The sequence below is a fragment of the Hyaena hyaena genome, unplaced genomic scaffold, assembly GCF_003009895.1.
Source record: "Hyaena hyaena isolate Hyena2069 unplaced genomic scaffold, ASM300989v1 scaffold_858, whole genome shotgun sequence".
Taxonomy (NCBI): Eukaryota; Metazoa; Chordata; class Mammalia; order Carnivora; family Hyaenidae; genus Hyaena; species Hyaena hyaena.
The window spans coordinates 618,260-643,914 of NW_024081484.1; the positions used below are offsets into that span (position 1 = coordinate 618,260).

The following is a 25,655-nucleotide window of genomic DNA, read 5'->3' on the forward strand; positions in this document are numbered from 1 at the left end:
TCTCTTTACAGAAAGAGAAGCTAAGTCTAAACAGATGAGACACTTATCTAAAGGCCAAATTACAGGGGCAAAATTAACCTGAGAGCTCAGTATTTTACATCCAGTGCAGTGCTCTTTATTCTATGACGGTCACGTTTTACGTTTATAGTTATTTTATATATATTTCAAATGTGATGTTTATATTTTCTCTTTATGGTAATCATTCATGAAAACTGAAGAATGTTTGGAAAATATTGAAAAGATAAAAAAGATTTTAAAAAAGCTGCAGATAGGTGTATTTTATATATTAGCTTACCTGTTTTTTTTTCTAAGCATATACATACTTAACAAAATTGGGACCAAATTTTCTATTTGGCTTTACATCATTTTTTACCTTAATAAATATCAAGAGCATTTTCCAAGGTCATGGCTTATACATTAATAATGGGATGTTTAATGGGGCACTTAATATCTCAGTCCAATAAGCATTCCTTTATTGTTGAACGAGGCATTGGGATTATTAACCATCTGTGGCTCACCCTCACCTGCAAAAAGAGCTAATAATAGAACCTACCTCATAGGATCACAATGAAGATGAAAGCATTTGCCAAGGAAACACAGTGAATGCCATATAAGCATTTGTTTAAAAAACAACAACAACAAATACACAAGCATGCAGGAAGAAAAAAAAGAGGAAAAGCAGGAGGAAGAGGGTGGGGGGGAGAAAGGAATAACAGCAGCAGCAGCAGGAGGGTAAAGGTAAACGGAAACAAGATGCTAGCAAGAAGCATGATTAAAAGGAAAGACTCCTGATAATTTAAGCTGGATAGAATATACAACTGTAGGATTTTTGCATTATTTTAACCTTCCCCATCATATGTAATTAAATGAGGCTACTTTCCTCAATAAAGGAATGGGTTTCAGCTGGCTTGAGGGAAAGAAAGAGAGAGGAAGGGCGGGTGCGAAGAGGGAGGGAAGGAGTAGGGGAAGTGTGTGAAGATGATGTTTGACTTAGAAAAGCCTAATAAAATTAGTCGTCAGCCTGTGAGCCTAAGAATTGGTTTTGCTCCTTCTCTTCAGCTTCCAATCTGCTGAACAAGTGTCAAATAAGATGGCTCTGAGGAATGGTTATAAAGACATTCTCCACGTGCAGTAAGTAGTGAGTAACAGAACAGAACTGATTAGAATATTTTACTCTATTAGATGGCGAGTTATATTTAGACTCACCTTCCCAGCACCTTCTAGTTCTTTCTTATCTTTCAGTGCTTGTCCAGACAACATTTTCATTTCAACAACTCCTGCTATAGCAATGATGGGTACAATTGCCAGGAGTAAAAGTGTCAATTGCCAGCCATAGATTAAGGATATAATAATGCCTGTCCCAAGATTTGCTATATTCTGGGTAATGACAGCAAGCCTGGAACCTATAGCCTATAAAACAAACACACAAAACAAATTAGAGAAACACTTTCATATTCTCTTTCAAATCCATGCTTATACTCTCTTCCACATTATGACAATTCAGCTTCATGAAATTCTATTAATTATCTACTCAGTTATGAAATAAAAGCTAAAGCTTTACATGTAAGTTCACTTGGTTTCTAAAATAAAGATTTTCACAACTTCAGAGTAAATATCGAAAGTAGAAGATCAATAATTCAGAGATAAATTACATATTTGTATCTATTCTAATTTTTGATACCAAGAAAATTTTCAGTAATCAATGAAACCATGGTCACTAAAGCAAGCTCTGCAAATGAGCAAGATAAAATAGCCTGACAGTTATATTACTGGAAACTTCCAACATCAGATGCATAGCTACTCATAAGTTAAGCCTAATATTTGTCATTAAGATATCCAAATAAATGCTGGCCTTCTTGAGATGCTTACTGTGTTTAATTTAATGTGCATTTGATTAGGAACAACGGCACAGAGATGAAAGTTACGGAATTTACTTTAGGATATTAGGCAGGCATCAGAGCCTTCAGTGTGAATGCCAGAGGGGGAATGAAACATGACTTTCAGTAGCGTGCAGTGACTCCCAGTTCTAAAGCCAGAAGTCAAACTATAAAATCAATTTTCTACTCTATACTGTACTTCTCTCCTCTACCCTGGAAACACCTGAGCCCTCAAGACATTCCAAATTCCTGCTCTGATGCCCAAATCTGGAAATGGCCCATATGTTTTCCACTCCCAAAGTTCCCTCTGCCTGAGTGGGGCCAGACTTAGGTAAAGATTATGATGGAGTAGAGTCTAGAATGGTCACTACCTCCTCTGTGACTTTGGACAAATTTCTCCCAACCCTCAAAATGAGCAAAATGCACTGATTAATAACCAAAACTTCTCTCAGTTCTAAATTTTAGAACAGAATCCTTCATACCCCCTTTTCCATCACTCCAACATCAACCCTCTGGAATCACTCAACAGTGTTTATGTGATATAAACACTACACCAATAATTAGGGGGAAAGGGTACAACAATTAGCAGGAGCCTCTGTACATTAAATTCTATACCAGGAATTGCATCAGACAACATAAATGATGGAGCATTTCTTTTTATTTGATGCAGTCACTGAGTTTATATTCAAGGGATGCTTAACCAAATTTGGCTGAAATCAAAGAATGAAGTGGATTTCAAAGCTAGCTCTCTGTATTTGTAAACTTTCAACCTGGAAGTCAAAGGTTATAACCTGAAAAGAGTCTGTGGTGTTGGGAGGATGTAGGTTGCTCCTGTTCTCACAATCTTCAACACCTCATCAGAACTCATTTCCCACAGCAATCAACTGAGGGAAGTGCTCAGAACACCCCCCAAGTTCAAGGCAGGTGAACGACTCTAGCGCATTAACCTTTTAGACATATGATTCTTCAGCTTTGGATGGCAGTCAAGGCCGTGAAAATAAGTAAAATGGATCAAAGATGACAAATCCTTGCTTAATGTACATGAAAGGTGAGAGAAAAGATTGAGAACCTTAAGCTGATGATGTGTGGGAAGATTATGCTCCTTGGCTTAACCTGATTTAGCACTTGGGGGCCATGGCACCAGTTACCATTCTTTATTCTAAAGACTAACACCCACTGTTCCCAAACTATTCCTCATATAGAGTAGGAGTCTAGAATTCTGAGGATCACAATGAATGGGAGAGCACAGCCTGGTAATTTTCATTTCAAAAAGCAGAGCCAAGTGAAGGTAACACTCCAGAAATCAAAGCCCAAGTGTGAAACAGGGTCAGATCAAAATAGGTTCACTCCTGAAACCCACTATCACCTCTCATAACCTCTCCATCCCACTATACATTCACATATTTATATCTCACTTTCTCTTCTAATCATTTTTCTGCTCACTCTTCTTTGTCGCTCCCTGTCCTGCTATTTATTTCTTCCTCCACACGTGATTGTACTGCTTGAAATCTAATTTAAAATATTTGTGCTTACTGGGGGGGAAAAAGCCTATTTCCTGAACCTCATTCTGAAATTAGAAACATTTTTAACTTCATCCTTCCCCCAACCACCTTCTCCTGGGGAAAAAAAAAATTTATATACATGGTGGCTTTTGATCTCTGTGCAGCTCTCGTTTGCTTTTTCCCCTGCAGAATTCTAGTCCTAATACAAAAATAAAATTTAAAAGCTCACCATTTCATAGGCAAAATATTGACATCTATTTTCTCCTGATTTATGTTTAGCAGAATTAAGCTACTTACTCAAAAATACATCTGAAAAAATGTTTCACCAATGGTGAAGTTAAATATGAAAAAAATTAACCTGGATCAACATTATCACTAAGTACATACACACAAACTGGGGTTAGCTCTGCCTTGGGTGCTGCGATTTTTGACAGTACTGCTTACCTCGGGTATTTTTAGATATAAAAAACTAATTTCACCACTTCTCACTGTGGAATAGACAGATACACACACAGATGGGTATGCATATGTAAGTGTGTACATATACATATGTGTACATGTATGTTACACATGTATGTGTGGATGTATTTACACACCTACACACATATCCCCCATCATATACTGGTCAGCTGGTAGCATAAAGTGGATACACTTGTGCTGTCTCAGCAAATTTGTGGTAACAGCTACACTGGGCTTTTCGAGTTCCGACGGCACTCACATACCTACTTGCTTCTTCCCTGGTCCTTCTTTACTAGCCCCTGGTTTACTGCTCTGGAGAACAATTCGAACTCAGCCTGTGACTCACACAGGCTGTGAAGGCACCTGCGCTAGTGGGACCATGAGAGTGTGGGTTTGAAGAAACAAGTGAAAAGCAGACAGTCCACACCAGCAGGCCATCAGAGGCTAATGGACTTGGGTGTGGCTGAGGACCTCACAGCAAGGGATAGGGCTGACCATGAATTTTATAGATACAGGAAAGGACCATGGCCCCGAAGCATTTCAGGGGAGGGTAGAAGGATGACCAGCATACAATGCCTGGGCTGCACCTGCTCAGGGTTCTGCAGTACCCAACTGACCAGAAGTCCACGTTTCCTCTAGAATGTAGCCTTCACACCAAAAGGAAGATGGGACATGTGGCCCATGCAAGCACATGAGCACATACAACAAGGTCAGTGTGAAAGGCATACTAAAGTTATGGCAGCAAAGTTTAACCAGGGAAAATAGGGTGTAAGAAATTTCAGGACACAGTTTTTCCAGTTTTCCAGTTTTCCATGATCACGCAGGATGGGAGAGGGCAAAATGAACTTATCCCAAGCTCACTGACAGACTCTTATGCCAATGTAAATTAAAAAATAGAGACTGATGCTGTATGTCCTCTACCTACCAACCATTTCTCTCTCCATTTACCAGAAAGTCCACTAACAATTTGTCCAACTGTGTTAGTCCTCTTTTCTCCTTTCTCTTGAACCCACTCCCAACAAGCTCTGTTCCTACCACACCCTAGAAACAGTTCAAACAAGCACCTTCCAGGCAGCCACAGCAAGGAGGTGAAACGTTTGGTCCCCTTGCAAACTCACCAGCATGTCTGACATCCTACATTGCTCTGCTTTCTTCATGTTGTTTCCAGGACCCTGCTCTCCTCTCTCTCTGGCCACTCCTTTCTACTCTTCGTTGCAGGTCAATCCTCACAGTCCTGATCCCAGGGCTCTCTATCTATACAACATTCCTTGGCTATCTCATCCAGTCTCATGGTTTACAATGCACCAAATAATCTCCAAATACCTATTTCCAGACCAGACTTCTGTGCTCAACTCCAGACTTGCACATCTCCCTGCCTTCTTGACATCTTTACTTGGGCATCTAATACAGGCATCTCAAATTTGCTATGTTTCAAAAAGAACTCTAACTCTCCCTCAACTCTGTTCTTTCTCTCTCTTTTTCTTTTTTTTAATGTTTATTTAGTTTTGAAGCAGAGAGACACAGAGTGCAAGTGAGGGAGGGCCAGAGAAGGAGACACAGAATCTGAAGCAGGCTCCAGGCTCTGAGCTGTCAGCACAGAGCCCAATGTGGGGCTGGAACTCATGAACTATGAGCTCATGACCTGAGCCGAAGTTGGATGCTTAACGGACTGAGCCACCCAGGTGCCCCTCAACTGTTCTTTCAACAGGCTCCCTGTTTCATTAAAAAGCAACTTCAGTTTTTAAGTAAGGCAGGTCAGAAACTGTGGAGACATTCTAAATCCCTATTAGACCCCATAGGTAACCAACAAAATCTGTTGCCTGTACCTTTAAACTATGTCTAGAATCTGATTACTTTGTGTCACCTTCGCTATGACCACCCTAGTCTAAAACACTATTATCCTTCCCCTGAATATGGCAACAGAGTCCCCGATTCAACCTTTGCCCCCTTCAGCCTATTCATACAGCAGCCTTTAAAATGGATTTCAGATCCCATCACTCCTGTGTTCGAAACCCTATAATGGTTTCCCATCTATTTCCAGATACAATGCTGATTTCAATTCTTAGGACTCTTCCTTTCACTCGCTTTATTCCATCATACTATCCTCATTATTGTTTTGGGAACAGTTATGGAAATAGCTCCAGCTTCAGGGCCTTAGCACTTGCTGACCCTTCTATTTAGAATACTTTCCTTTACACATGGACAGGGTTAGTACCTTTCCCTCATTCAGGCCTCCTGCATCTATCACCGTATCTTTGAGGCCTCCCTTGCCTGGCAACCAGAAAGCCCCTACCTATATATCCAGCTGCTGTTTTCTTTCCACAACACTTAATGACAATCTGACACACCATGTAGATGCCACAGAGCCAGAGTTGTCTGTTTTAGGAAGTTCCAAGTTATTTCAGGCAGGGCACATTCAGCTCTGTTAGGTTCTATACAACTTGATCTAAATCTCAGTTTTTGTTGATTTGTTTGCCTCAAGCAAAGAAATCAATATTAAAATAATTCCCAAGATTTATATTGTAATTTTACAACTGTGTGTGCTTCCACAATCAAAACCCCATTTATTTTTACAGAAGCCCCATTTATTAGACACAGGAAACTTTAAAAGAAAGCTACCTTATAGAAAGGTTAAAAGATAAAGATTAATAAGGTTCCAGTGAGGGAGCGACACAAGAGAGATCACATGTTTTTTTTTTTTTAATTCTACATCATTTTGTGGATTTTTGCTATCAATAGGTGTAGTTGTAAAAGAAGAAACTGTCATTTCATCCACAAATCAAAACCTCCTGGTTCAATGGTTTCTAGTTAGATCAATTAAAGAGATTCATGTAGTGGTAAAATTTAAGCTTTATAGCCTGATAACGTGTTCCCTCTACCACTGCTTTAATTTTTTAATGTGCTTCTCATTTCTTTCAACCTTTTAGATTTTTCTTCCCTCTCTCCTAAACTGCAGTGCTTCTCAATGTTTGTACAGAAACTACACACATTATTTTTTTCAGTAGCAATTACAATTCTTTTGTTTTAAAAAATTTTTTTTCAATGTTTATTTTTTTGAGAGAGAGAGACAGAGAGAGAGCCTGAGTTGGGGAGGGGCAGAGAGAAAGGAAGACACAAAATCGGAGCAGGCTCCAGGCTCTGAGCTGTCAGCACACAGCCTGACATGGGGCTCTGACTCACAAACCACGAGATCATGACCTGAGCTGAAGTTGGCTGCTTAACCAACTGAGCCACCCAAGCACCCCTACAATTTTCTCTTGTCTAACTGAACACAACAGACTGGTCCTGCATGATATGCTGATAAGTACTTCTTTTTCTAAATAATTATCCTTCTGTGTGTGTCTTGTTAATAGCATGATTAAGTAACTAATAAACAACAAAAGAGAGCTTATAAGTTATGTATACACTGTACAGTATATAATGTTTAAATAGTTAATATTTTTGCTATAGGGCACACAAATTGTGTTAAATATTTATTTAACCTTTTAATGATTATGAGAACACCTGTAATGAGAAAATTAATTTCAGGCCAAGATACAAAACAGCCAATTAAGACAAACAGCAGCACAAAGGAGACACATACCCCTTTAACTTGAGCAGCGTCATTGGCAAGCCTGGTTGTTAAGGCTCCAGTGGTATTTTTAGGGTCATCAAACCAGCTCACATCCTATGGCACAGAAAATGACTTTATTATCTTAAAGCTCTATTTATAAGACTCTTAGCTCCTAGGGCAATGACAGGGTTGGGTTGGTTATCACTTATATCCCCTGTTATTAGCACTCAGGATTTGACACTCAATAGACAAGAAAGGGACTTAATAGAAAAACATATACAAAATTTTATTTCTTAAAATAATTTTTCGAGTGCCTGTTTTGTTCCAAATGTGATTTTAAGTGCTGGATCTATACAACAGTGAACAAAAAAAGAAAATGTTGCTGCTTTCATAAAGCTTAGATTCTAGAGATGGATGCCGCAAGTCAATAAATATATACTAGGCCAGGTGGTAATAAATGCAATGACGAAAAATAGAGCAGGGTAAGAAGGAAAAAAGTGAGGAAAGACACTATTTTATAGATTCGGCAGGGAACAGAGAAGGCTTCTCTAAGGTGATATTTGAGCAGAGATCTGAATGAAGAGAGGGAGGAAAATATTTGAGGGAAGGAAGAAATAGCATGTGCCAAGGCCCTGAAGCAAAGGCATATTTGATGCATTTGCAAGAAGGCCTTAAGGGCTGCCAACAGCTTTAAGAGCACCTTTGTGTGAATCTGTAAAAGGGTCTCTTCCTCTGGACAGATTTCCATTCTCATTTGGCTTTCCTACCCCTGCCCTCTCTTATCCTTGTGTAGTAAGCCAGTGTGTAGACTGTACACTGGGGGAGGGGGAAAGTTGTAGAAGATGAGGTCTGAGAGGGAGTGGGGACCACATTATGACCTCGGATGCAACTGTAAAGATTCTAGATTTTATCCTGAGGGATATGGGTAGCTTCAAACAGGTTTTGAGCAGAAGAATGTGACTTGTCTTATGTTTTAGAAGGATGACTCTGGCTCAGAAGGGGTGAAAATGGATCTGAATAAGGATCAGGGCAGCAAGACCAGTTAGGAGGTTATTATAACATCACACAGAAAGAGAGGAGTCAAAAAGGACCTCAAAGTTCTTAGTCTGAACAACTGGTAGAATGGAGCTGCCATTATGGTCTGGGGGAAGGCTAGGTAAGAAGTAAGCCCTGTGTGGAGGGGAGAACTGAAAGTTCAATTTTTTAACATTTTTTTCAAAAGTGCAATTTTAGATAGAAGTTTGAAATGCTACTTAGACATCTAAATACAGAAGTTGAATAGGCAGTTTAGATAACTATAGTTCAGGGCAGAATTAATAAATTGGGTTTAAAAAAATCAAAAGAAATCTAGATTAAAATTTAAGAATTACATAAAACAGGATTTTTTTTTCTGTAAAGCCACTTACCTTTTAAAATACATAAATACTAAAAAGATTGTGAGTCTGAAGTATGAATTTACATCTTTAAAAAAAATTTTAATGTTTTTTATTTATTTCTGAGAGAGAGAGAGACAGTGTGAGCAGCGGAGGGTTAGAGAGAGAGGGAGATACAGAATCTGAAGCAGGCTCCAGGCTCTGGGCTAGCTGTCAGCACAGAGCTCGATGTGGGGCTCGAACCCACGAGCCGTGAGATCATGACCTGAGCTGAAGTCGGACGTTTAACCAACTGAGGCACCCAGGCACCCCGAATTTACATCTGTAATAAAAATAACTATGGTCCTGTTACCTGTACTGGTGACTTACAATTAAAGCAGTAAGTATTTCTGCCCCCAAAATATTTATGAAAACAGAAAGTGTTCTAAACTATCATCGCATGTAACACTTTGCTTTTTAGAATTATTGTGTTTAAGTGCCTCTTCTACAGGCATGTAACTTCCTTGAAGACAGGGACTGTTGAGGTTTGAAAGCCTGACAATACTTAGTCTTATGGCAAGCAAAAGTCCTTAATGTGTATTTGCTAGATTTAATAATTTATGGAGAGGGCATTACACAAACCATCAGCTCAGCTACTGAAGTATAATGGACCTACGAGCTGGCCTGGGAGCTGGTGGGGTAATGGGGCATTTGGCTCTGGACCAATCCTAAGTGGAATCTCAGTTATAAATATGGTTTGGCTCAGAGACATAGGACAGCACCCCCATCAAACAGTGCTCTGTTACTCATTCAATTCAGCCCTGGCTCTGCCAGTCACTGGCCAGCAATTGCCATAAAGGTGCTTCTTTTTAAGTAATGGTGGCATGGGTGGGAAAGGACTGAGGAACCGAAGACAGCTGGGAAGATGTGAATGTCATCTAGAAATCCTCACACAGCAAACTGATGCTTCTCAGCCAGGGTCCAGTTCTCCTGGCATGTCCAGGGCATCCTTCTGGAGCCTCCTTTTATTCACTGGCAAGTGATCAGTAATTTTAAAATGGCAAGTTATAAAGTCACATACAAAACTTTCATGATCGTTAAAGAAACTCTCTGTTACAAGTGGACTGCTTTGGGTTACATTCCCAGAAGCTCCCTCCCGCTTTCCCCAGGAAAATATTCATATCTGCCTGTTGTTAGGGTTTTGAAGGTGGAAAATGTAAGAGGCATTCTAGTAAGCCAGTATCAGCTTGCAAGGAACACTATGGCTTGAATTACTGTACCAGTCTAACCTCAGCAAAGAAAAACTGGGCAGTCAAGATACATTTTGATTTGTGGAAAGAAAGGGCACAGGTGGCATCTCTTGGTGGGAAGAAATACAAATGTCTTGGGTTTCTGAGGGGAAAGAAGGAAAGAGAGAGAGGAAAGGGATGAGAGGTATTGCTGCCACCAGCTGCCAACACAAAGGCTGGAGGTGAGCCAGCTCTGGGGACCATCTGTGACGATCCCATTCCTTGTCCCACCCACAGCAGATGGGACAGCAGGGCCTCTGAGCCAGACCTGGGGTAGCAGTCCAGCCACATCTCTGAGGAGAGACCAAGGGAAGACCAAGGCAGGAGCTCACTCTAAGTGACCCGACCGCACTCCCGCTGTATGAGACCGCGGGCCCAAGCAGGAGCTCTGTACAGCCCAGTACAATCCTCAGCAGACATACCTGTCTCAGCATGGATCTGAAGACCATGTATCGGAGCCGCTTGGTGAGGATCTCCCCAGCCTTGCCAAACATGAAGCCCTGTGAGGAGAACACAGCACAAGGAAGGAGACTTGTCAGAGACCCAGCCGCAGATTATGCAAAAGGAGGGAGAGTCGATGTCATGGCTAACGGGGACGCTGGACAAAGCCAGAAAACCTGATTCGGGGTTGACTGTGTTTCGGTGACTCTATTCTAAGGCACCTAGCAGCTTCATAGCCAAGAGGGCCCCGTTGTGAAATCATCACTGCTACTTCCCAGCTACTGGTGGGCGGATCAAGGATTGATTAGTAAGCGTGCTTCTTTGTTCCTATTCCTCTCCCTGCTTATTTCTCCCATTGAACCAGGGTCTGTCACTCAGGAAGCTGAAGTTGTTCCGAAGGCAGGGGCGCTCTAGGCAGGGTGGCTGTATTACGTATCATCCAAACCAGGACATTTGGAGAATGAAAAGGGGTGCTGTTAACAATTATACCAGGACTTGAGGTGTAACGTGGGAAAAGAGAAATATTTGGTCATCCCAGCCATAAAGGAGGCAGAGAACAAAGATATCAGATTCCTAGTTTCCAAGTTTAAAAAATAAAAAAAGTGTAGAAGTGAAACAGACTGGGAAAGAAGACTGACCGAGAGAGGGTTTTCTGCACTGGTCCTCCTCTTCCCCAAGGATATAACCTTCTGTGTCTGGGAAGGGGGAAGAGTTACTCCGGCAAACAAAGAGGCCGATGTGAGAGTGCTGCTGTGTGGGGCCACATCTGGGGAGGGAAGACATCAGAACCCTCGTCCCAGTGGGTGTGGGGATATAGGATTAGGAGAAAGCAATGTCCCCTTTCGTTCTCGCACTCCAGGAAGCAGCAGTGTGTGGGAAGGCCTGACACAGAATCGCATGGGGAAAGCAGAGTGGACATGGCCGAGGTGCATCAGAAGAGGAGAGGCCAGAATAAGAGCCCAAGTCCCTGCAGAACCAGAGATGTGGAGGAGGGCCCCCATATCTCCTCTGGGCCCCTCAGTAATGTTACTCAGAGAGGGAAGAAACACAGGAAAAGAGCACAAGGGAAGAAAGAGCCAATTCTTCCAAGTGGTTCTGATAAAGGGGCACAGCCAGGTTGGACCACATAACTGAAGGCTGTGGGTCCGGCCAGCTGCCAGCATGAAGCAGGCAGGCACCTGACGTCCGCAGACCATCACTCTCCACTACATCTCTGCTAACACAGACACTGGTCTGAAAGGAGGAGGAAAGGGAGGAACCCTGGATTAATTGAACCGAAGCCTGAAATTACTAAAGCAGTTACATTTACTTAGAAATGGCCAGATTAAGGTGTCTGTGACTAGAGAAATGAGAAACGTCTCCCTCACTGCAGGAATATTAATTACTGTTAATTTTGTAGGGAGCTAGCCATTGTTGAGTGCTTACGCTGACACTGTACTTTATTATGAAGTACGTAAACACACATACATATATGGATGTCTGTGTACATATGACAACTCTTTTAATGATGGGAGAATGTCATCCTTATGACAACCGTATAATCACTTGACAAACAAAACTAAGCTTTAGAGAGGCTGTTAAGTTGCCAGAGGACACAACTTAAGGTAGCAGAGCTGGAACCTAAATCTGGGTCTCTGAGAATCCCAACCAGAATGGGAACCCAGAGCCTGAGACTTAATCACCCACAGAACTCCTGCCATTTATTTGTAAATGAGGGACTGGGCATTTTAATATCATTGGGCACAGTGCCATCTCTACACCCCTGAGGTCCTATAATTTAGAGCCTTTGTTCTCACTTAGTTTCGCCAGGCAAGTCAGACTCCAGTCTCCTCGAGCATCATCATGTTACAAAGATACTGCTTTTACTGCCTTTGCTTTGCTGGTTCAAATCTCCCAAGTATAAGGGGCCACTTCAAAGCCTACCACCGTCAAAACTCCTTAACCAACTTCACACTTGGCAATCTTTCCATTCTATGGCTAACAGCTGCTATGGCAATCTTGCATGTAGTTAAAGTATCACCTCTATTTTACTTAAGTCAAATTACCCAATGAGATTTTGTGGCTTGGTACTGAAAGTTCATTCAGTTTTTTTTTCTTTTGTACCTATTATAATGCCAAGAAAAACAATGTCCAGTCCATATAAAACATTAATACATGCTTACAACACATTAAATAAAGAGACTTACTCAGAATTTTATCTGAAAAAATTACATGTGGCTTGGGGTGGCTGACTCTTATTTTGGCTCAGATCATAATCTCATGGTTCATGGGACCGAGCCCTGAGTCAGACTCCATGCTGACAGTGCAGGCCTACTTGGGATTCTCTCTCTCTCCTCTCTCTCTATTCCTCCCTTGCTCTCTCTCAAAATAAATAAACAAATAAACTTTAAAAAATTACATGTGGCTAATCATCTATTCATTCAATAAGTGATTGAGTGTTTGCTACTGCCTCACACAGGCCATCAGAATTTGATCACATTATTTCTTCCTTCTCCCTTTCTCTCTTTTAATGGTACAGTGGTTTAATCCTTAGAATCCAGATTTGAGGTATCCATTCCTGTAGGAACTAGTTGTGTTTCCTCCTGTAGCCAAAAAGATTTGTTTGGATATAATAAAGGTAGCTTTGTAATTTATAACACACACACACACACACACACACACACACACACACAGCATTTATTCCCTCCTTTGGGTTTCTGGCATTTCCAAGTTTGTGGTAAAAGTTTCAGTATGGGCACACCTGGGTGGCTCAGTCAGTTAAGCATCTGACTCCTGATTTCGACTCAGGTCATGATCTCAGTTTGTAAATTCGAGCCCTGCAGCAGGTTCTATGCTGACCGTGCAGATTCTACTTGGGATTCTCTCTCTCGTCCCACTCTCTGCCCCTCCATCCCTCTCTTTCTCTCTCAAAAGTAAATAAATAGGGGCACCTGGGTGGCTCAGTCAGTTAAGCATCCGACTTTTGCTTAGGTCATAATCTTGAAGTTCATGAATTTGAGCTCCGTGTTGGACTTTGTGCTGACAGCTCAGAGCCTAGAGCCTGCTTCAGATTCTGTGTCTCCCTCTGTCTCTGCCCCTCTCACACTCACACTCTGTCTTTCTCTCTCTCAAAAATAAATAAAACATTAAAATAATGTTTTTTAAATAAATAAACTTTAAAAAAGTGATTTTTTAAAAAGATTTTAAAAAGTTTCAGTATGAATTTTTTTCTCTAGTCTACAATGGGGCAGACATCATGCTTGTGTAACCTTAAGGAGCCCATTCAAATTTAGGAGAACCAGACACCCATCCGAAGGAGACACACACAACTGCTGATATTCTCACAGAGAATGCTTCTGTGTTAAAACGTTTAGAAGGTGGAAAAGAGCTCCTGGAGTTGTATTCCAAAGATAGGTTCTGGAAGGTCGTGTTAGTAGGCTTCCACCTGTGGGGTTTGACGGACGAGAGCAGGACTGGTGATAACAGCTTCTTCTGGCAGAAGGAGAGCCCTAACAGACTGACGCAGAGTGCATGAGAAGTTCTTTTATGTCAAACTTTTTTTAGGATCCAGCTTTATAGATGAGCTTGTTGGCCCTGAGTACAGGATTTTCTCATCTACACTTTGAACATTACAGGAAACAATTTCCTTCCTTGTACTTTATCAAGTTGGCTATTTATCACAGCAGAGCAAAGGGGGATAGGCCTTTTAAAACTGATGTTGAGAGGCACCCGGCTGGCTCAGTTGGCTAAGTGTTGGGACTCTAGGTTTCAGCTGAGGTCATGATCTCCTGGTTTGTGAGATCAAGCCCAGCATTGGGATTCTTGCATTTGGGACTCTCTCTGCCCCTCCACCACTCACTCTCTCTCTCAAAATAAACAAAAATTAAAAAAAAAATAAAATTGATGTTGAGATTGGCAGCCATGATAATTCTCTCAGCTTTAACTGCAGACATACCAACAGCATTAATCACGGTGGCAATGGCACCCTCCATGAAGGAATCCATGTGTGCCTTGCAAGTAAGTACTTCCTTGAAAGATGCAAATATCCTTTCTTCAACAGGATTATGGTACATTGCATATTTAAAGCCCAGGCCTTCCTCAAAGCTTCTTGCAAAAACGGGGGCCTGTGACATTTGTTCTTCTTTCATAGGCTTTGTGTCAGGAAAAAAGGTTTTGAAGCCTCTGATCCTTTGAGTAGATTTACATTTGCACAAAGGCAAATGTTTCCAGGAGCTATCTTCACCTTTCCTCAGGAGTTGGTCAAAAAGGAGGCTCATGTCCTTGCTTCAGCTGGGGCTAGGGAGAGAATGGTCCTTATAAATGACCTTCTCAGAATTAAACAACCTTGGAATTGGCTGTGGATCCCTCAAAGGTGGGGACTCATCTCCCTGTGGGCCACACAGAGCACAGCTTCACAGTCTGGCTCTAAAGGTGTGTGGGGTTCTGGTCCCAAAGGACGCATGGCTGCTGGCCAGCACATTCCTCCCCCATCACAGAGACGAACATGACCCAGGTCACATTATTTCTTTCACCATCAAGAGGCAGGTACTAATACTCCTATTTTATAGACAAGGAAACTGAGGCTTGGTTTAAATTATTTTATGGCCCCAAAACATAAAATTAGGAATTGGAACAACTCATACTCAAACCAAGTCTAACATCACATTATCATACTAAACTTTCAGAGCACATAACTTCTTTACAATTTTGTTCCAGCCAAATGATTTGCAAGCTGTAAAACCTGACTCTTCACAACTGTGTCATACACTTTCTGTTTCAAGACTGGCATTCTTCCATCATTAACAAGGTTCTTTCTCCTTTAGCAAAAGTTGAATGATAAACTCTTCAAACATTTTTTTAAACCAGTGTGACTTGGTTAAAGTGTTTTTTGTTTTTGTTGTTTTCAGGACATACCAAAGCATTTTGAGTATTTAAAGAGACTCGCAGTACTTCTATCCAAACTTTTGCCCAGGGCTCCCCTGAATTCCATTTTTGAGTCCCTAGCTTTCATTTCCAATCATCATATTAGATCAAATACCCACTTCCCTCTGATTTCATTAATATTTCAGTTAGGAGAGGTCAGGTTGGAGAGGAAAAGGTAAGCAAGCAAAGTGGAAGCAAAACATCTGTTTTAAATATGTCAAAGAAGGGGCACTTGGGTGGCTTAGTCCATTAAATGTGTGACTTCAGCTCAGGTCATGATCTCATGGCTCATCAAGGCACTGTTAGTGCAGAGCCTGCTTGGGATTCTCTCTCTCTCTCTCTCTCTCTCTCTCTCTCTGTCCCTACCCTGCTTGGGCACTCTTTCTTGTGGTCCCTCTCTCCCTCTCTCTCTGTCAAGATAAAAAGAAAAAGAACTTAGGAAAAAATAATAAATGAATATGTCAAAGAAATTTGGTTGCCAATAGTCCAATTAATAAGAACAAATTACACAGTATTTATAAATCTCCCCAGTTGAATAATGCATTCCCCAAAATGAGTCAAATGAAAATGGAGATATTTACCTGAAGGAAAAATGTAATGAAAGAAATAATTCCAAGTACTAGAAACAATAATGAAAATATGTTACTATTCTGTCGTTTTGTTTCAGGATCCTCATCTCTGGTAAACACCTGTTAAGAAAATATTTAAAAGTTTCAGTTCAAGGACTAAGGAAGTCATTCTGGGTCTGACTCATTTCCCATCAAGCACAGTATCTGGGGGTCAAGACAGCCTTAGTATAACAGAAGTCAGGGCTTGTTTCCCTAATGCCAAACCTAAAGGTGTGTGTACTCTGTCTTCCTTAGGTGCTGAGAATGGGTGTGCCATTCCTAAATGGATCCATTACTTTTTCTGTGCACCCCTCTTGGAGTAATGAGTGCCCCAGGAGCCACACATACTATGAAAAGTAGAAATGAGAATAAATACCATCTTCTTCTTTTGATGAGAAACCACCTTGAATGGCAATTTGTTTTACAATTTGAACATTTCAAACTGGAAACAAACTTGCTGATACTGTTTTGGTAAACTAGAGAGAGGAACTCATTCATTCAGCCCAGGCCTTCAGCAAGAAAGGAGCCTCCTGAGTCAGCCTTTGCTGGAGGATGGCGGGCTGGACAAACAGCTGACCCAATACCACACATGGAGATCTTCCCAGAGATGGTAAGAAGGTTCATAGGCTGTCTTGGGCTTAGAGAACACAGAGAATAACCACTTCACAGGGAAAGAAAACAACTCCCTTCCCAGTGGGCCCAAACTGTCTTGTAATAGTGCTACACTCCTAATCCAACCCACTCAACTTTATACTCTGTAAAGGAAAAAAAGCCTTTTAGAGGAGATTAAGTTAATTTTTCTTGATTAGTTATTGTAACCAAAAAAAAAAAAAAAAAGTTAACAATCAGTGAGCTCTTATTCTGTGACAGATATTCTTCTACACAAGTTCATGTATATTATTCCTTTTTCTTCACAATCGCCTCCTAAGGTTTACTATCATCATCATCACCATGTTACAGGGGGTAACTGAAGCTCAGAGAGGCTAATTAACCTGTTTGAGTTAACACAGCCTGCATGTGATGACCTAAGAGATAGACCTAGCTAATCTAACCCAGAGCCCAGAGCCTTAAACTCTGTGTTACAAACCTTCAATGAGGCTGCCTAACCACTGTGCTAAGCCCTGGATCATTTGCTTCTGGACTTACTGCTACATGAGGAATGAGAAAATACAAAATCCTTAGGCTGAGTTTTTGTTACACACAGCCAAACCCTTCCTAACTACCCCATTTCCATTTTTTTTTTTCTGATGATGCAAACTATCTACCTCCCTGACTGTAGAATAAATGTGAGAACAGGGATCAGCTCTCTGTGGACCACCAGCCAAATGTCTATATAGAGCTTTAATGGAATGTTGCCATGTGCATTTGTTTCTGTGTTGTATATGGGTGCTTTCGCACGGCAACAGTAGAGCTAAGTATTTGCAACAGAGACCATCTGGCCCTCAAAATCTAAACTGTTTACTATCTTACCCTTTAAAGAAAAAGTCTGCTAACCCCTGTCCTAGAACATATGCTCTATGCAACCAGACACTTTAACTCCTTCTTGTTATTCTTCACCACCTAGAATAGTATATGGCACAGAGTAGTCATTGAAAAAAAATATTTCTTGAATGAATACATTAAACATATGAATATCAACCAGAAATAAGTTAGCCAGGCATGAGGAGAGAGCTGAATATTTGTGTAGTTTCTGGTATAATCACAAGTTAGTGCTTGGCATCCTTCATGGAGGGATCAACCTCCTTCTCTGCCATGTTTTCGGCAGCTATGGTGGCAAGGGTGTCCTCAGTTTGATACATGAACATCTGCCATGAAACAGAGAGCATTCCTGCCTGGGTTGTAACTTTACTGTATAAAATGCCATCATTAAAAGCAGGTACAATCAACATATGTCAACCTTTCAGAAGCGTTTGCTTTTTGTTTTTGTCTCAACAAGTGGGATGGACATCCCACAGAGGCGGCATGCCAGGCCTGCTCACGTCCTGACAAGCGTGTCTGTCCCAGAATGGCTCTGTCTCAAGCCTGTCTGACAAGCACGCTGGTGACAGGACTTTTCATAACATTTACTCTGAGCCCAGTGACAGCGGGCAAGAGAGAGTCATCTAGTCTGTTTCGTGACTATTTGAGGAATCTGGGCTCTGAGAAATCAACCAACTGCAAGGACGAAGGAAGGCTTGAAAAATTAGCCCTCCTATCACAAATCAGACTTGCATTCTGAGATCTTCAAGTTGCAGAGTTTCATATGAAGGTCCATATTTGTCTGTGGCTTGTGTGTACACTTACGAACATAAACAACTCATTCTTTAGTCAATCCAAAAAAGGACTCACAAGTCAATCCAAAAAAATGGACATAAACACTTACCCCTATAATCCTTGAAAATATTACTGAAAATGCTGGTTGCAGGCCTCCATTTATAATAGCACAAAGTATGCCAACCACAAAATAAGGCCATTCAGTTCTATTCAGCTTCAGAATCCTCCAGAAGGACACTGGAGGTACCTGTTCATCCTGGAAAATAAAATATGACAACAGGCTAGTTACAAAAAGAACTGATCCTTAATCAATTTATTGATGCACAGTTCTTCAATATGTACAAATCTTTAAATAAAGATTTCTTATTCCTGTTTTCTTATGAGTTGATGGCTATTCAACTTTTTAAAAGGTTGTTATATTACCCCTTTATATTTTAAGAAATAAACACTGTTTCCACAAACATTCAACCTGGCATTTAGAACTTCACACTTGGAACATGACAAGAGGATTTATAAGGAGGGATAGAAGAACAGAGATATCCATATTTGAAGACCCCTTAGAATCTCTTTAACACTGTAAATTCTAATTCTAAAATTTTGTCCTATAAATTCTCAAACATTCTAACCTGATTCTAAAATGTTGACATCTGTTCTGTGGAAGGTTTTGGGAGACAGGACAGGGGTATTCTGGATAACCCTTTCTTGTTCTGACCACTATCATCCCAGTGCTATCCCACCAAACTACAAAAGCCACAAAAAGAGGGTTGAAGACATAACTCTACATCCTCTTCCATACCAAGTCCTCTTTTGTACCAAGCTTTCTATCTTGGCTTTGTGATGCATGTATACTCTTGCGAGTTGATTTTCTTCTAATTAAACTGGATCCTGAATCTTTTGGAGACATTTCCAAGGCATCAATTTCACTTATGGATTCACCAATTGCATTTTCTAATTCAATTTCATTTCCTCTTGTCTAAAATAAACAAGAAACATGCACAAGTGGGTTAGGCTGGGAAAAAGAACAATGAAAATTAATTGTCAAACATCAGCTATCAAAGAAAGTGGTAATTTACGTCATTAAAGGAAAGGATAAAGTTAAGTTGCTGAGGGTTTCTGTGAATGTGTGAATATGTGATATATTTGAAAATCAAAACCACTGAAGAAGGACTGCCTCTTTAATTATGCTAAAATAACATGACATCCTTTCCATGTATCTTTTGTTGTCATCTCCTTTCCGTGGGTGTTTGGGGCTCAATCATATTTGCTGTGGACTAGTGCTATCAGTGGAAATATGATCCAAGCCATTCTATGACCTATATTTGTCATTTAAAATTTTCTGAACCTGGGTGGCTCAGTCGGTTAAATGTCCGACTTTGGCTCAGGCCATGATATCATGGTTCATGGGTTTGAGCCCCATGTCAGGCTCTGTGCTGACAGTTCAGCTGGTTTAATCTAATATATCCAAGCTACTGGCATTTCAACATGTAATCAATGTAAAAACATACTGTGATATTCTGCATTCTTCTTTGGTACCACATTCTTGGAATCTGGTATGCATTTTCTACTATAACACTTCAGTTCAGAATAACTACTGCTGATGTGTCAATATCTACATGTAGCTAATGCCTACTATGGTGGATAGATTACCTTTCAATGTCTTTAATTTTTGTATTTTCTCTAGTTACCTTTCTTTATTTTCCTTCCTTTTAAATGGGAAAAATATCTGGTCTGAATTCCCCAATTGTTTTCTCACTGATGAAGAAAATCAAGTCAAGTAACATTTATTTATAGTACTAAACACACAAAATCAGCTTATACCGGAGATATTTCATGAAAATTCTAGAGGTGGACTATACCTGCATCATGACAAGTTTGAAGTAAATGCCTTTCTCTTTCATGAGTTCATCGTGATTTCCTTTCTCCACAATGACTCCATCATCAAAACCGGCAATGACATCAGCATTACGAATTGTAGACAAACGATGAGCTACCACGATGGTGGTCCGGCCTTTTCTAGCCTAAAGAGAGAAAAATTCGGTTTTTGAATACATGATCAATTCTATGCAAAAATCCATTTAATTTAGATTTTACTGAACACCAATGCCTTGGACACTGTAAATCCATCTAAACTATATAAGGTAGTCTCTTGCTTCGATAAACGTAGAGTCGATTGAAAATGGTTTAAAAAGATGTTTTTATGGGGCGCCTGGGTGGCTTAGTTGGTTAAACGTCCAACTTTCGCTTAGGTCACGATCTCGCGGTTCGTGGGTTCGAGCCCCGCGTCGGGCTCTGTGCTGACTGCCAGCTCAGAGCCTGGAGCCTGTTTCAGTCTGTGACTCCCTCTCTCTCTGACCCTCCCCTGCTCACGCTGTCTCTCTCTCTCTCTCTCTCTCTCCTAGAAATAAATAGAAATATTAAAAAAAAAGATGTTTTATTATAATACATATTAAAACAAATATGATAAGCACATGGTAATGTTATGTACGCTTCTAAATATTTTATTTAACCTCTACCACCCTCAGTTATAAATAATAATAAGAGGTTTATACAAAGTAAAAAATGCTACAGTCCAGGCACTGGCCTATCAGAGCAGACACAGGCCAATGTGCGATACTGGTTCAGACTACATGGCGTCAGTCTAGGGAACCATGGTGTTCCATCTCACAGGATTTCCGGATGATTAAGATGGACAATGAATATGAGGCAGCAAAGTCCAGGCTTCAGTGTCACACTGATCTGAACAAATCTTAGTTCTTCCAATTACAAATTCTAGGATTTTATCCAAATCTTTTAACTTCTGTGAGGCTCAATTTTTCACATATAAAGTGGAGATAATATTACTTCTCATTTATTAAAATAGTTGTGATGACCAAATAATATCATGCACAAAAGCTTTATGATATATACACTATAAGTGCTTAATAAATGGTACTTTCTCCTAGATAGAAGCATTATGGAAAAACTGAAGAGTTATGCAAATGTTTTTTTTTTTAAAGAGTTCCCCATTCTTTATTTTATTTTTAATGTTATTTCTTTTTGAAAGAGAGATAGAGAGTGAGCACTTAAGCAGGGGAGGGACAGAGAGAGAGGGAGACAGAGGATCTGAAGCAGGCTCTGTGCTATTAGCACAGAGCCCAATCTGGGGCTCAAACCCACAGACTGTGAGATCAGGACCTGACCCAAAGTCGGATGCTTAACTGACTGAGCCACCCAGGCACTCCTGAACAGCTATTCAAATATTTTTAAATGCTCAGTGTCATCTTTGTTTTAATATTGAACAGGGCTTAAAAGACTTTAATACAGAACCAGAACTTGTCTGAGATTTCTTTTACCACTTTCCCTTTCCCCAAGGCTTATGACTTTTGTTACTCTGTTATTTCTCTCCAGGAACTTGCAATAAAATTCCCAAACTAACAACAAGAAATATTAAGATCAATATAAAAGAGGGAAGTAGGAAACTCTGACAAGAAAAAAACCAATATACCTAGAAATATTAGGTGGTAGCAACCAGAAGGAAGAGAAGATAATGGATCCATTTTGGGGATGTTCTTAAGAAAACAAGGGGCATGTGGAATTCTAAAATATACATTTTAAAGGAAAATATATTAATTTTTTAAAACATTTCTTTATTTTTAAAAGAGAGAGACAGAACACAAGTGGGCAAGGGGTAGGGAAAGAGAGGGAGACACAGAATCTGAAGCGGGCTCCAGGCTCTGAGCTGTCAGCACAGAACCCCACATGGGGCTCTGACCCACGAACCATAAGATCATGACCTGAGCCAAAGATGGATGCTTAACTGACTGAGCCACCAAGGCGCCCTAAATGAAAAATATTTTTGGTGTGACCTTTGAAAATAACTTTTATTTATAATTTAAAATATACTTCCATTGTGGAATAATAAGAAAATACAGATGTAAAATTATAGATAAGGAAAGTGAAGGGGGAAATGGCAGCCATAATCCCATCTGCCTCTATTCTGGTTCACAAAATTTTTAGTAATCTGCATTTCCATCCTTCAATAATCTATTCAACAAACTGACAGGATGTTTAAAGGAACATCCGGTGTTATTTTGTTATTGGAGAAGGGGAGAGCTGGAACAAATATGGGTTCATCTTCAAACTCTACTGTGACATTACTACTACTCAAGGCACTTCTGGGTTAAAAGGTCTTCACATTCCAGAGAGAAAAATGGCAACAGAATAGGAGGACCTTAGGCTCATCTCCCACAAACACAAGTAGATAACTACCAAGTCATCCTAAGTACCGCCAGAAATTGACCTGAAAACTGACAGAACAAATTCTAAAACCAAAGGGAGAGAAGAGGCCACATCAAAGAAGGTAGGAAGTGCGGAGATGTGGCTTATGGGGTGCTACATAGAAGAGGGAGCCATGATCATAGAGAAGGGTGAGAGAGAGAGAGAGAAGAGGAGCACACAAGGGAATGCATAAGGAGACTATTTCCCCAAAGCCATTGACTTAGAAAACATGAGGGAGAGAATTTTGTGACTTCTTGAAACCAGCAGGGCTTAAAGCTTGGACAAGTGGGCTTGCCTGGGACAGAGCCAGGAGTGTACTGTGCTGCTCCTGGAGAGAAGGCAGGCAAACAATCTGGGGGCAGATAGCGTGTCAACAGCTATCTGAAATATGCTTGGGGCACATTGGGGGATGTTATTAGCTCTCTGAGTAGCATCGCTGAGAGGCAGCCTTCATGGCGATGCTTCCTGGGGACAGGGGAGATGGCTAGCGCCATTTCTCTCCCCCACCTCAGCATAAACACAGAGTCACCCACAGGAAGCAGCACAGCACCACAGCACCAACAGAGGCTGCCTGACTTGCTATACCAAGCTCCATACCCCTGTGGTTTGGCAAGACTGCCATTCTAAGTGAGGCTTTCCTCAGTCCCAGAGTGGTGGGCCCCTCCCCAAGAAGACCAACACAAACCCCTGCCCACTCCACATTTCCCAATCAGAGAGTTCTGCAGGGCCTCAGTTCTGGGGAGTTGGTGTCAAGTCTCATTTCACACAGACCAGAGCACACCTCGTTAGGACTTACTACATTCAGGCCAAGGATCAAACACTGCCCACAGCAGACAAGAAGAGACTCTGCAGATGCCTGGCCTGAAGGATACAGCAGCCAAAACACAACAGTACAGCACACACCAGAGACACTTCCTGAAGTGGCAGGCCCTGGGTAGTATATGACTACTTTTTTATAAGGTCATTATTTTCAGGAGCAGGGGACATAAATGGCCTTTTAACACAGAGAAGAAGGCAGATACTTAGAAAATGCTAAGACAGGGGAATGTATCCCAAAGGAAATAATAAGAAAAAGCCATGGCCAGAGAACTAAGCAAAACAGATATAAGTAACATGCATGATGGAGAATGTAAAGCAACAATAATAAGGATCCTCCCTGGGCTTGAGAAAAGAATAGAAGACATCAGGAAGATCCTTATCACAGAAATAAAAGAGTTAAAAAAGAATTAGAGATGAAAAATGCAATAAATGAGATTGGAAACATGTTTGATGCAATGAACAGCAGGCTGGAAGAATCAAAGGAATAAATTAGTGACCTAGAAAACAAAATAATGAAAAATAATAAAGCTGAACAAAAGAGAGAAAGAATTGCAAAATATAAGAATAGACTTTGGGAACTCAGTGACTCCATCAAACATAACAACATTCCTATTATAGGAGTCCCAGGAGAAGAAGAGAAAGAAAAGGGGGCAGAAAAATTATTTCAGGAAATAATGGCAGAAAACTTCCCTCATCTGTGGAAAAAAACAGACATCCTGATCCAGAAGACAAAGAGAATTCTTATTAAAATCAACAAAAGCAGGCTAACACAAAGACACATTGTAATTAATTTTGTAAAATATAGTGATAAAAAAGTCTTAAAAGCAGGAAGAAAAAAAGAAGTGTTAACTTACAAGGAAAAACCCATAGGACTAGCTGGAGATCTCTCAATAGAAACTTGACAAATCAAAAAGGAGTGCCATGACATATTGAAAGTGCTGAATGGGAAAAATATGCAGCCAAGAATACTTTATTCTGCAAGGCTACCATTCAGAATAAAAGGAGAGATAAGAGTTTCCCAGGCAAACAAAAACTAAAGGTGTTTGTGACCACTAAACCAGCCCTAGAAGAAATATTAAAGGGGACTCTGAGGTACAACTGAGAAACCAAAAGTGACAAAGAAAAAAAAGTATCAGAGAAAATCTCTAGAAACAATGACAAAACAAGTAATAAAATGGCATTAATTACATATCTATCAACAATTACTTTGAATGTAAATGGATTAAATGCTCTCATTAAAAGACATAGGGTGTCAGAAATGAATAAAAAAATAAGATCCATCTATATGCAGCCCACATGAGACTCATTTTAGACACAAAGACACCTGCAGATTGAAAGTGAGGGGTGGAGAAACATTCATCACAAGGCCAGAGTAGCAACACTTATATTGGGTAAACTAGACTTTAAAACAGACTGTAAACAGAGGCAAAGAAAGGTATTATATAATCACAAAGGGGACAATCAGACAAGAAGATATAACAACTACAAATACTTATGCACTCAACATGAAAGCACTCAAATATATAAAACAATAACAAACATAAAGGAAATAATTGAAATAACACAATAGTAAGGGACTTTAACACCCACTTACATGAATGGACACATCACCTAAACTGAAAATAAACAAGGAAACAATGGCTTTGAATGACACAGTGGACCAGATGGATCTAACATATATATTCAGAACATTTCATTTTAAAACAGCAGAATACATATTCTTTTCAAGTGCACATGGAACATTCTCCAGAATAGATCACATATTAGGCAACAACAACAAAAAAGCCTCAACATATACAGAAAGATTGAAATCATATCATGCACCCTTTCTGATCACAACACTAAGAAATAAAGTCAACCACAAGAAAAAATCTGAAAAGACCACAAATACATGGAGGCTCAACAACATGCTACTAAACAATGAATGAGTCAACCAGGAAATCAAGGAAGGAATTTAAAAATACATGGAAGCAAACAAAAATGAAAGCACAAAAGTCCAAAAAGGTTTTGGACTTCCCTCTAAGAAGCAAGAAAAATCCCAAATAAATAACCTACCCCGACACCTAAAGGCACTAGGAAAAAAAAAAACAACAAATGAAACCTAGAGCCTTAGAAGGAAGGAACAGTAAAGACTAGATCAGAAATAAATGATATAGGAAACCATAGAAGAGGTCAATAAAACCAAGAACTGGTTCTTTGAAAAAATTAATAAAACTCAAAACTTCTAGTCACACTTATCAAAAAGAAAAGAATAAGGACCTAAATAAATAAAATCACAAATGAGAGAGGAAAAATAACAACCAACATCACAGAAACACAATTATAAGAGAATATTATAAAAAA

General features: G+C 40.2%; 1 protein-coding gene across 1 annotated transcript in view; it reads right to left on the reverse strand.

The window, feature by feature from the left end:
• ABCB1 (ATP binding cassette subfamily B member 1) overlaps positions 1-25,655 on the reverse strand; it is a 98,897-nt gene that overhangs the window by 16,812 nt on the left and 56,430 nt on the right. Inside the window, exons 15-21 of the mRNA XM_039219982.1 lie at positions 20,093-20,254; positions 19,033-19,209; positions 18,346-18,492; positions 15,957-16,064; positions 10,455-10,532; positions 7,422-7,505; positions 1,207-1,410 (exon numbers count right to left, since the gene is read on the reverse strand). Coding sequence (XP_039075913.1) covers positions 1,207-1,410; positions 7,422-7,505; positions 10,455-10,532; positions 15,957-16,064; positions 18,346-18,492; positions 19,033-19,209; positions 20,093-20,254 — 960 coding nt within the window. The remainder of the gene's footprint in view (positions 1-1,206; positions 1,411-7,421; positions 7,506-10,454; positions 10,533-15,956; positions 16,065-18,345; positions 18,493-19,032; positions 19,210-20,092; positions 20,255-25,655) is intronic.